We start from the raw sequence: 12827 nt of genomic DNA, 5'->3' as shown, positions 1-12827 counted from the left end.
TTGGGGAGAACGCAACAAGGAATCAAACCCTACTGATTGGGGTGGGTTTCATTAACTGTGGTGATATGTGAGCTGCTTCATTGTTTGTTTATTTCCAGTTGCTGCAGTGTTGCATTTGACAAGTGCATTTCGTCCAATGGTATTACACTGGCAGCTCTCCATACATTTAACAGGGAAAAAAAGGACGTGACCTCACAATGCCCAAAGCATTTTGTAGCCGATGAAATACTTTTGAAGTGCAGTTATTGTTGAAATGCAACACAGCACAGCAAGCCTCCACAGCAGCAGCATGTTAATGATCCAATCACCTTAGTTTTATTGCTTTAAACTTATTGGCCTGGACACTAAGGATATCTCTCTTGCTCTTCATCAAAACAGGGACATAGGCTGTTTTTCTGTTGACCAAAGTGCGCAAGTGGGGTGTTGGTTTAACATTTCATCCAGTCTCCCAAAGTACAGCCCTCCCTTGGTACTGTCTTCCAGATTTGGCCTTTACGTTTATACCCGAGTCCTGGAGTGGAGCTTAAATACATAGCTTCCTGGCTCAGATATGAAAGTGTGACCAATTGATTCACAGCCGCTTGCAGGAAGGACTTCTGGTATCACGATGCGGGAGAACTTGCAAAGGCTTTGTGGATCAATGAGTGAACGTAAACGTGAATGGCTTCTCCTATCTCTATCCATGCTGTGCTTTCTCACCCACTATTCTAAGCAAATGTGCTATCTTTTGAATTGTTCCCAATGAAGATCTTTAAAAAGTTTGGTTTTGGAAATTTGCATTTATGGCTAGAATATTAATTAAATTTCAATTTCTCAATGGACAGATTGTTTCACTTACTCTGATTATGAAGAAACACTTTTTCTTCTATCATAACAAAGGGCACAAAGAGCGATTGATATTTCATATCAATAATCTTTAATGTAAAGTCCCCATAGCCCTACTGGAACATAAGGCCAATCTTTCCCTTTAGAGAGAGACGGGTTGGTGGGGTAACCTCAGTTAATGCAATAATCAAACCCACACTTTTGATATCAATCTGCGTTGCAACCTAGCCATCCATCCAACTGAGCTTGGACTGAACAGTGACCTTGGACCTTCCTGGTCTCTATTGCTCAGTTGCTCATTGAATGAAGTTGCTGAGCTCAAACATGGGAGAGCTCAAGTTACCTTCTGGCATGCTTTTCCTGTCCAGCGCCACCCTGATCTTACATTCAGGCAGATTAAGAGGACCTTGATATGAAATTCCCTAACATTTATTTTCCTTTCACTTTTCTAGAGAGATGGGAAACCTATGTGGAGACTGTGATGGGGATGGAAGATTCTACCAGTATGCAAGCACTGCTTCTTCACCACGTATCTGTGATGCATCAGGCTACTGGACTCCTGAAGAGGCAGTGGGTAAGGGGCAGTCAAGCCAGACGAAACGAATGCCATTGAAGAGAGAATATTGAAAGTGGAGTTGCAGGTAGACCGGATAGTGAAAAAGGCACATTTGCATTGGTCACTGCATTGAGTATAGGACTTGGGGTGTCACATTGCGGCTGTACTGGACATCGATAAGGCCGCTTTTGGAATATTGTGTTCAATTCTGGTCTCCCTACTGTAGGAAAGATGTTGTGAAACTTAAAAGGGTTCAGAAAAGACTTACAAGGATGTTGCCAGGGCTGGAAGTTTGACCTATAGGGAGAGGCTGCGGGGTGACCTTATAGAGGTTTATAAAATCATGAGGGGCATGGATAGGATAAATAGACAAGTTGTTTTTCTCAGGGTAGGGGAGTCCAAAACTAGAGGACATAGGTTTAAGGTGAGAGGGGAAAGATTTAAAAGGGGACCTAAGGGGCAAAGTTTTTACGCAGAGGGTGGTGTGTATATGGAATGAGCTGCCAAACAAAGTGGTGGAGGCTAGAAAAGTCGCAACATTTAGAAGGCATCTTGATGGGTATATGAATAGGAAGGTTTTTGAGGGATATGGGCCAAATGCTGGCAAATGGGATGAGATTAGGTTAGGATATCAGGTCAGCATGGACAAGTTGGACCAAAGGGTCTGTTTTCCGTGCTGTACAACTCAATGACTATAATAAAATACACTATTTCCTTTTCATCTTACTTTCTGGTTTTTGTTTCGCAGAGGCCTTTGAGAAACTATGAGTACAGTCTATAAATACAAGTCTCTTTTTAATTTTAATTGCCTCTGATGAAGGTGCTGAGTGAATGGAATGGTTAGTTTCTGTCATAGGCTTTTACATTCTCCTTTCTCTTTCATCGACAGCAAAACTGTTCTCATAAGTAAGTAAAAGTTGTAACCAGTGTTCCTTGGCAAGGGTCGGTATAACTCCGTTAGAAAGGCTTGGAGGGCACGAATTTGCTACAACCGAGGAACAAAACCCTGACAAAGCTCTAGTTTCTCTGCAGCTAAAGGGAAAGCTGTTGTTAGAGCAGGTCTGGACTGAGTTAAATGCCAACATGTCAGTAAGTGGGCATTTGAAACATGAGCCTGTTAATTTGTGCTGCCTCGGCATGTGGTAGGGTAACAATGGATGCACTGCCACCCCAGGTATGCTGTATCTGGTCTTCGCCTGTACTGTGATACCTGTGGAGGTGACATACCATACCATGTGTGAAAAGTGCAGTAGTCATTATGTTATCTAAAACACATGGATAGTGGAAAAGAGAGAGCCTGACCTCAGTTGCTGGGGTGTGTGATGGCAGAGAGTTGATGGCTTGCTGGTATTATCACTGGACTATTGATCCAGGAATGTTCTGGAGGGTTTGGGTTCAAATCCTGCTATGGTAGATGGTTAAATTTGAGTTCAATAAAAATCTGGCATTAAGAGTCTCAAAATGACTGTGAATCTGTTGTTGATTGTCAGGAAAAGCCCATTTGGCTCCCTGGTGTTCTTTTAGGAAGGAAACTGCCATCCTTAGCTGGTCTGGCCTACATGTGACTCCAGAACCACAGTGATGTTGTTGACTCCTAACTCCCCTCTGGGTAATAAATGCTGGCCTAGCCAGTGATGCCCACATCCTGTGAATGAATTTAAAAAAAAATGTTAGTACAGGTTTGATAGGTGCCACGAGCAACTTAAACAAATGACAACTGTGTTTATCTAGCAACTTAGGAGTGAGAAAAATGGGGTAACAAAAAAGATATAATGTGGAAGCGCACAAGGAGATGTTATGTTAGATGATCAAAAGCTTGGTCAAAGAAGTAAGTGTTTAGGCAAACTTTTTTTAGATTAGATTCCCGACAGTGTGGAAACAGGCCCTTCGGTCCAACAAGTCCACACCGACTCTCCGCAGAGTAACGCACCCAGACCCATTCCCCGATCCTACATTTACCCCTGACTAATGCACCAAACACTATGGGCAATTTAGCGTTGCCAATTCATCTAACCTGCACATTTTTTGGATTGAGGGAGGAAACCGGAGCACCCGGAGGAAGCCCACGCAGACACGGGGAGAATGTGCAAACTCCACGCAGTTGCCCTGAAGAGAAGAGATGAAAGTGAGTTTAGTTAGGGAATTCCAGGGCTTAGAGTCTAGACAACTCAAAGCACAGCCACCAATTAAAATTGGGTATGTTCAGAGGGCTCAAGGTAGGTGAGCACAGATATCGTAGAGACTTGTGGAGCTGGAGGAGATGACAGCAACTGGGAGAGACCATATTTGAAAACAAGTATGAGAATTTCAGAATTGAGGCATTGCGTCAGGGGAAGCCAATGAGCCCAGAGATGACTGATGGTGTAAGCTAGGGCTCAGCTGAGTTTAGAGAAAGTAGAGTGTTGAAGGAGGACATGAGGCTAGGCTATAGTGCAAAAGAGATAGGTGTGGTTGAGAGTTCTGCAGTTGATGTGCAGAGGCTGGAGCGAATTAATGATGCATGGATCCAACATGGGAAGGGAAAATGTCCCTCCCAGATTTAGCAGGACATGAAGGTTTCCGCAGCAGGTTGATGCTGGAAATTGACAATTTTCCTGTTGGATGAAAATAACAGTGTATGGAGGTGAAGAGTGAGATCAACTGGTTTAGGAACATGAAGCATAATCTGCCAACAGAGATCCTTCCAACAGGCAAGGTCTGCTGAAGATTCGGCAAAAGTTGAGATGGTGAAATTTGTGTTCTGCAGGCATGCACTGTCCTTGTCTGAGAAAGAGAGATTGGCAGGAGAGGAGAGGATAGCTAGGGGAGGAACCAAGGTGAAATGAAAATGACCACCAGTTGCGAAGCTCAGGGTGAGGGAATCTCCCTTTAGCAGTTTCCTTAGTGAGAACTGTATGACTTTATCAGTGTATGTGGGATCTGATGCGTATTATTCTTCTCAGAGTCAGGTTTGACAGAACATTTTAATCTATTCAGTTTAGAGATTACTGTTTGCAGTCTTAACCTGACACAGGCACATCTCCACCCTGACACAATCCCCTCCCCAACCTGACATTCCCCATCTCCACCCTGACACACTCCCCATCCCCACCCTGACACAGTCCCCACCCTGACATTCCCCATCTCCACCCTGACATTCCCCATCCCCACCCTGACACAATCCCCACCCTGACATTCCCCATCCCCACCCTGACACACCCCATCCCCACCCTGACACACACCCTCTTCCACCCTGACACAATTCCCACCCTGACACACTCCCCTCCTCCACCCTGACATTCCCCATCCCCACCCTGACACACAACCTCCTCCACCCTGACACAATCCCCACCTTGACATTCCCCATCTCCACCCTGACACTCCCCATCCCCACCCTGACACAATCCCCACCCAGACACTCCCCATCCCCACCCTGACACACCCCATCCCCACCCTGACACACACCCTCTTCCACCCTGACACAATCCCCACCTTGACATTCCCCATCTCCACCCTGACACACCCCATCCCCACCCTGACACACAACCCTCCTCCACCCTGACACAATTCCCACCCTGACACACACCCTCCTCTACCCTGACACAATCCCCACCCTGACACACTCCCCTCCTCCACCCTGACATTCCCCATCTCCACCCTGACACACACCCTCCTCCACCCTGACACACACCCTCCTCCACCCTGACACAATCCCCACCCTGACACACCCCCTTCCTCTACCCTGACATTCCCCATCTCCACCCTGACACACACCCTCCTCTACCCTGACACATGCACTCCTCCACCCTGACACAATCCCGGGGAGGGATTAGACAGCAATGGCTGACAAAGGAAGTCAGGAAATCTATCAAAGAAAAAGAGAGAGCCTATAAAGTGGCCAAGAGCACTGGGAAATCAGAAGATTGGGAAGGCTACAAAAACAAACAGAGGATAACAAAGAGAGAAATAAGAAAGGAGAGGATCAAATATGAAGGTAGGCTAGCCAGTAATATTAGAAGTGATAGTAAAAGTTTCTTTCAATACATAAGAAACAAACGACAGGCAAGAGTAGACATTGGGCCACTTCAAACTGATGCTAGTAGCCTAGTGATGGGAGATAAGGAAATAGCAGGAGAACTTAATAAGTACTTTGCATCAGTCTTCACAGTGGAAGACATGAGTAATATCCCAACAATTAAAGGGAGTCAGGGGGCTGAGTTAAGTATGGTTGCCATTACAAAAGAGAAAGTTCTAGAAAAGCTAAAAGGTCTTACAATTGATAAATCTCCTGGCCCTGATGGGTTACATCCTAGAGTTCTGAGGGAGGTGGCTGAGGAAATAGTGGAGGCGTTGGTTGAGATCTTTCAAAAGTCACTGGAGTCAGGGAAAGTCCCGGATGATTGGAAGATCGCTGTTGTAACCCCCTTGTTCAAGAAAGGATCAAGGCAAAAGATGGAAAATTATAGGCCAATTAGCCTAACCTCGGTTGTTGGTAAAATTCTAGAATCCATCATTAAGGATGAGGTTTCTAAATTCTTGGAAGAGCAGGGTCGGATTAGAACAAGTCAACATGGATTTAGTTAGGGGAGGTCGTGCCTGACAAACCTGTTGGAGTTCTTTGAAGAGGTGACAAGTAGGTTAGACCAGGGAAACCCAGTGGATGTGGTCTACCTAGACTTTCAAAAGGCCTTTGATAAGGTGCCACACGGGAGGCTGCTGAGCAAGGTGAGGGCCCATGGTGTTCGAGGTGAGCTATTGGTATGGATTGAGGATTGGCTGTCTGACAGAAGGCAGAGAGTTGGGATAAAAGGTTCTTTTTCGGAATGGCAGCCGGTGACAAGCGATGTCCCGCAAGGTTCAGTGTTGGGGCCGCAGCTGTTCACATTATATATTAATGATCTGGATGAAGGGACTGGGGGCATTCTAGCGAAGTTTGCCGATGATACAAAGTTAGGTGGACAGGCAGGTAGTACTGAGGAAGTGGGGAGGCTGCAGAAGGATCTAGACAGTTTGGAAGAGTGGTCCAGGAAATGGCTGATGGAATTCAATGTGAGCAAATGCGAGGTCTTGCACTTTGGAAAAAAGAATAGAAGCATGGATTACTTTCTAAATGGTGAGAAAATTCGTAAAGCCAAAGTACAGAGGGATCTGGGAGTGCTAGTTGAGGATTCTCTAAGTTGAGTCTGTGAGTAAGAAAGCGAATGCAATGTTGTCAATTATCTCAAGAGGGTTGGAATATAAAAGCACTGTTGTGCTACTGAGACTTTATAAAGCTCTGGTTAGGCCCCATTTGGAGTACTGTGTCCAGTTTTGGTCCTCACACCTCAGGAAGGACATACTGGCACTGAAGCGTGTCCAACGGAGATTCACACGGATGATCCCTGGAATGGTAGGTTTAACATATGAGGAACAGCTGAGGATCCTGGGATTGTATTCATTGGAGTTTAGAAGATTAAGGGGAGATCTAAAATAAAACTTACAAGATAATACATGGCTTGGAGAGGGTGGACGCTAGGAAATTGTTTCCGTCTGGCGAGGAGACTAGGACCCGTGGACACAGCCTTAGAATTAGAGGGGGTAAATCCAGAACAGAAATGCGGAGACATTTCTTCAGCCAGAGAGTGGTGGTCCTGTGGAATTCATTGCCACAGAGTGCAGTGGAGGCTGTGACACTAAATGTCTTCAAGGCAGAAATTGATAAATTCTTGATGTCACAAGGAATTAAGGGCTACGGGGAGAATGCGGGTAAGTGGAGTTGAAATGCCCATCAGCCATGATTGAATGGCAGAGTGGACTCGATGGGCCGAATGGCCTTACTTCCGCTCCTATGTCTTATGGTCTTAATTCCCACCCTGACACGCACCCTCCTCCACCCTGACACAATCCCCACCCTGACATTCCCCATCCCCACCTTGACACACACCCTCCTCCACCCTGACACTCCCCATCTCCACCCTGACACTCCCCACCCTGACATTCCCCATCCCCACCCTGACCCACACCCTCCTCCACGCTGACACAATCCCCACCCTGACATTCCCCATCCCCACCCTGACACACACCCTCCTCCACCCTGACACTCCCCATCTCCACCCTGACACTCCCCACCCTGTCATTCCCCATCCCCACCCTGCCACACACCCTCCTCCAGCCTGACACAATCCCCACCCTGACATTCCACATCTCCACCCTGACACACACCCTCCTCCACCCTGACACACACCCCTCCTCCACCCTGACACAATTCCCACCCTGACCCACAGCCTCCTCCACCCTGACACAATCCACACCCTGACATTCCCCATCTCCACCCTGACCCACACCCTCCTCCACCCTGACCCACACCCTCCTCCACCCTGACACAAGCCCCACCCTGACATTCCCCATCTCCACCCTGACACTCCCCACCCTGACATTCCCCATCCCCACCCTGACACACATCCTCCTCCACCCTGGCATTCCCCATCTCCACCCTGACACACGCCCTCCTCCACCCTGACACAATCCCCACCCAGACACGCCCCATCCCCACCTTGACCCACACCCTCCTGCACCCTGACACAATCCCCACCCAGACACTCCCCATCCCCACCCTGACCCACACCCTCCTCCACCCTGACACAATCCCCACCCTGACACTCCCCATCCCCATCTTGACACACACCCTCCTCCACCCTGACACTCCCCACCCTGACACTCCCTATCTCCATAAAAGCAAATTACTGCGGATGCTGGAATTTGAAACCAAAAGAGAAAGTGCTTGAAAATCTCAGCAGGTCTGGCAGCGACTGTAAGGAGAGACACAATCCCCTCCTTTATACTCCCCATCCCCACCCTGACACAATCCCCACCCTGACACTCCCCATCCTCACCCTGACACTCCCCATCCCTGATACTCCCCTCCTCCACCCTGACACACTCACCCTCCCCACAATGTCACACATCCCTCCTCAACCCTAACAACACGCCTCCCCCACCCTGACACACGCCCTTCCCCCACCCTGACACCCCCCTCCCCACCCTAACACACGCCCCTCCTGCACGCTGACACAGCCCCATCTACAACCCCAACACCACCCTTCCCTACCCTGTCACACCCCCCTCCCCTACCCTGACACACCTCCCTCTCCCTACCCTGACATACACCCCTTCCCTACCCTGTCACACCACCCTCCCCTACCCTGTCACACCTCCCTCCCCTACCCTGACACACCTCCCTCTCCCTACCCAGACATACACCCCTCCCCTATCCTGACACACACACACATCCCTACCCTGACGGATGACCCCCCCACCCTAACACATGCCCTCCTGCACTCTGACTCCACCCTATGTCCTACCCCAACATCCCCCTTCCTAACCTGACACATGCCCCTCCCCTACTCTGACACAGTCCCCACCCCCGCCCCTCTGTTGTCAACCCGTACAGGGCTGGAGCTGTTTGGAACATCCCACCGTTGTTAGTTTGTGCAGGCCTGCTCTCCACAGTGCGTTGCACCAAGAGCCATCAGTAAAGACAGCATATCCAGGCATATGTCTTGTTGCTGCTCATGTGATCTTGCCATGTGCAGTGGGCTGCTCCTGCATCCTTGTGTTTTGAGCGATCTGCGATGGCCTGAGGACGGGGAAGGTGCTCTGTGAATGCAGGTTTATGAACGCCCCTGGTCTAAGTGATAGTTGTGTGTGCTGCAGGGTCTCCTGATGTGGACGAGCCGTGTGAGCCGAGCCTGCGGGCCTGGAGCCCGGAACTGCACCTCTACCACATGAACATGACGGTGCCCTGTCCCCAGCCAGAGGGCTGCATGCTGGAGCTAATGTTCGCCCATCCCGTGGTGGCGGACTCACTTTCGGTGTGGGTGACCTACCTGTCAGCGAGGGCGGGTGAGACCATCACCAGTGTGGAGGTCCTGACCGTCGACGGTGAGGACATTCGGCTCGGAGGGCCGTACCACACCTTCTGTGACATCCCTCTCACCGTTAAAGCCAACGTCAAGAAGAGAGTGGCGGGGGTGAAGATCTACACCTTTGACGAGAAGCTCGAGCTGGACGCCGTGCTGTTGACCTCCAGGGTCCAGGATCCCCTGTGCACCAAGTGCAAGTCCCTGAAGTACAAGGTTGTGAGGGAACCTCCGTTTCACATGGGGCGAACAGTGACTGTTGCTCAGGCAGAGAGAACCTTCACTGACTGGTGAGTACTTGCCATTGGACCGGCAATCTGACCTTATCTAAAATCCATTTACTCCCCAGCTCTCAGTCATAGAATCCTACAGCACGGAGACTAGCCCTTTGGCCCAAACTGGTCCATGCTGGCCAAAATTTCCATCCACGCTAACCCCATTTCCCTGCACTTGGCTCTTATCCTTCTAATCCTTCCCTATCCATGTATTCATCCAAATGCCTTTTAAATGTTTTTTTTATAGATATTTTTATTGGAAATTTAACATTTTTACAAGTTTAAAAAAATTAAACAAAACTCTCAAGTACAAACATTGATATACAATTAAATCTTAAATAAATAATAACCAAAATTTAACAAAAGAAAAATACAGAGAGAAAAAAAAACAAAACTCAACTAACTACTAATCTAACCTACAGCTAACCAGAGTGTATAATAAGAGAAAGAAAAAAAAACAACGGATAACATAGAAATTGGGTAGTGAGGTACATGCTTGGAATGTGTTAACATCAAATGTAATAAAACCCGTATTCGTGCAGGATTCCTCTCCCAAGGGGCCCCGGACCAGCCAGGTTTTCAATCTCAATTAAATAAAAGCCTTTGTTAGGATAGCCGAAATATCTGTATTTATATAATTCAAGAAGGGCTGCCATATTTTATGAAATAATTCGGTCTTTCGGTGCACCATATTTTTAAGGAAGTCAAGGGGAATACATTCCATAATTAATCTGTGCCAATTTGAAAGTCCAGGGGGGCCCTCAGCCACCCAGTTCACCAAAATAGTTTTCCTTGCACAGAGAGAGAGAATAGAAAATAATCTCTTCCTGTGCATATCCAGGGAGGGTAAGTTCGAAAAGCCCAAAAGGAGAGATACAGGGTCCACTTTAATTTCCCTTCCTAAAATTTCTGTCAGGGTACTTGCTACTTTAGTCCAGTATCTACAGATCTTATGACAGGTCCATAAGCAGTGTACAAGAGTGCCCACCTCTATTTTACATTTGGGACACATTGGAGATGCTCCTGCCTTACATTTTGCCAATCGATCCGGTGCCATATGGACCCTATGAAGTATCTTCAGCTGGATAGCCTGAGTTCTGTTACAGATGGTGATTCTTCTGGCATTTTCCCAAATGTCATTCCACGTTTCTATAGAGATTTCTAGTCCCAAATCCCGATCCCATGTTTTAAGCAGATTGTCCATATCTCCCGATACTTCATCATGTAGTAAATGATAAATAGTACTGATGGAAGATACCTCCATTGGTCGTGGCACTCTACATTCTCTATCTGATTTATAAAGACTATCTAATAACGTAGTCTTCTTCTGTATATAATCTCAAATTTGGAAATATCGAAAGAGGTCTCCATTCGGTAATCCGAATTTCTGACGCAGCTGTTCAAAAGACATCAGGACCCCATCTTTAAATAGGTCCCCTAAACATGAGATACCCCTGGATCTCCAGAGTTTAAAAATGGCATCTGTAAACCCCGGTTGAAATCCCCATGCTCCCACTATCGGTGCATAGGGGGATGTTTTATGTGAGTTGCCCTCATTTTGCCGCATTATATTCCAAGCCTTAATTGTATTTAGTATTATAGGGTTTTTACAATGATCTGTAATGATTTTCCTCTTGTCTGAAAATAAAAGGTCAATAAGTGGGCATTTTACTTGAGAAGCCTCGATGTACAGCCAGATTGATTGTGGATCAGACAAGACCCAATCAGCTATGTAACTTAATAGGGAACTTAACTGATATTTCCTAAAATCTGGGAAGTCCAATCCTCCCCTTGCCTGTGGAAGCTGTAGCTTCTTCAGCTTAATGAGGGGCCATCTGATTCCAGATAAAGGAACCCAGCCAGCCATATAATTTACATATTGCCAGCCTCAGCAGCATCACCAGAAGCATTCTCATAGGGTATAGGAGACGGGGCAGGACATTCATTTTAATTAGTGCTATTCTACCCAACCAGGAAATTGGGAGGTCTCTCCATCGCTGGAGGTCCTGCCTTATCCTTTCCAGTAAATGCACAAAGTTAGCCTTGTATAACTGACCAAATACTGGGGCAATAAAAATGCCTAAATATAAGAAACCCTCCAGGGACCACCGAAAGGGAAAGTGGGATCCGTCCAATAAGTGGGCTATACTAGCAAGGCCACCCATTGGCATAGCCTCCGATTTTGAGAAATTAATTTTATAGCCTGAGAATGCGCTAAATGTATTAATAACTTGGATTAAGCGAGGCGCGGACATCAGAGGATTACTGAGGAATAGGAGAACATCATCTGCATAAAGGGCCATTTTATGTTTACCTGTACCAATCCTCAGGGCTGTTATATTAGGATCAGCCCGTATAGCTTCTGCTAGTGGTTCAATTATTAGCGTAAATAACAATGGCGAGAGAGGACATCCCTGACGGCAGCCCCTATCCACACTGAAGCTATCCGAACCTAATCCACTGGTAACCACAACTGCTTTGGGATCACTATACAATGTTGAGACCCATTTGGTAAACACCTTTCCAACGCCAAACCTTTCCAATGTGTAAAACAAATATGACCATTCAACCCTATCAAATGCCTTTTCCGCGTCTAATGAAACCACTACTCCTGGTATCTTTCCCTGATGACAGGCTTGAATCATATTCAAAACCCTTCTAATGATATTGGCTGATCTACGGCCCTTAATAAACCCCGTCTGATGTTATGTGGCAATACTCTTTCTAGTCTCAATGCTAACATTTTAGAAAGGATTTTAAAATCTACATTTAGCAAGGATATTGATCTGTATGACGCGCAATCTTCTGGGTCCTTTCCTTTTTTAAGGATAAGAGAGATATTTGCTTCTTTCAGCGAAGGCGGGAGACAGCCCTGACTATATGCGTAGTTATACATCTCCATAAGTGGACCAGCCAATATTCCTGTAAATGCTTTATAGAATTCAGCTTGAAAACCATCTGGGCCCGGTGCCTTACCACTCTGAAGTTGCCTGATTGCGTCAAGTATTTCTTGGACTGTTATGGGAGCATTTAAGACCGAAAAGGTCAAATTTTTAAAAAATGATTGCACCCTCCTAGTCCTGTCTTCACAATCCTGTGATTTATATAAATCAGAATAAAATTTTCTAAAGATTGCATTAATCCTTTTATGATCATGAGTTAGAATACCCGTACTTTCCTTGATAGACGTGATGGTTTGAGGGGCCTTTTTTATCTTTGCAAGAAATGCTAAGTATCTACCCGGTTTGTCGCCAAATTCATATAACCTTTGTTTTGCAAATAATATTTCCCTCA

The 12827-nt window shown here is 46.7% G+C and overlaps 1 protein-coding gene across 1 annotated transcript in view; it reads left to right on the top strand.

Moving 5' to 3' along the window:
• Positions 1–12827, top strand: part of pappa2 (pappalysin 2) — a 416790-nt gene that overhangs the window by 169639 nt on the left and 234324 nt on the right. The window contains exons 6-7 of the mRNA XM_043700014.2: positions 1278–1399; positions 9053–9548. Of these exons, the coding sequence (XP_043555949.2) occupies positions 1278–1399; positions 9053–9548 (618 nt within the window). The remainder of the gene's footprint in view (positions 1–1277; positions 1400–9052; positions 9549–12827) is intronic.

The sequence above is a fragment of the Chiloscyllium plagiosum genome, unplaced genomic scaffold (assembly GCF_037043375.1).
Source record: "Chiloscyllium plagiosum isolate Xiang-an unplaced genomic scaffold, Cpla_swu_hap1 HiC_scaffold_9, whole genome shotgun sequence".
NCBI lineage: Eukaryota > Metazoa > Chordata > Chondrichthyes > Orectolobiformes > Hemiscylliidae > Chiloscyllium > Chiloscyllium plagiosum.
The sequence above is the reverse complement of the archived record's forward strand: the minus strand, read 5'-3'. Positions and strand labels throughout refer to the sequence as shown.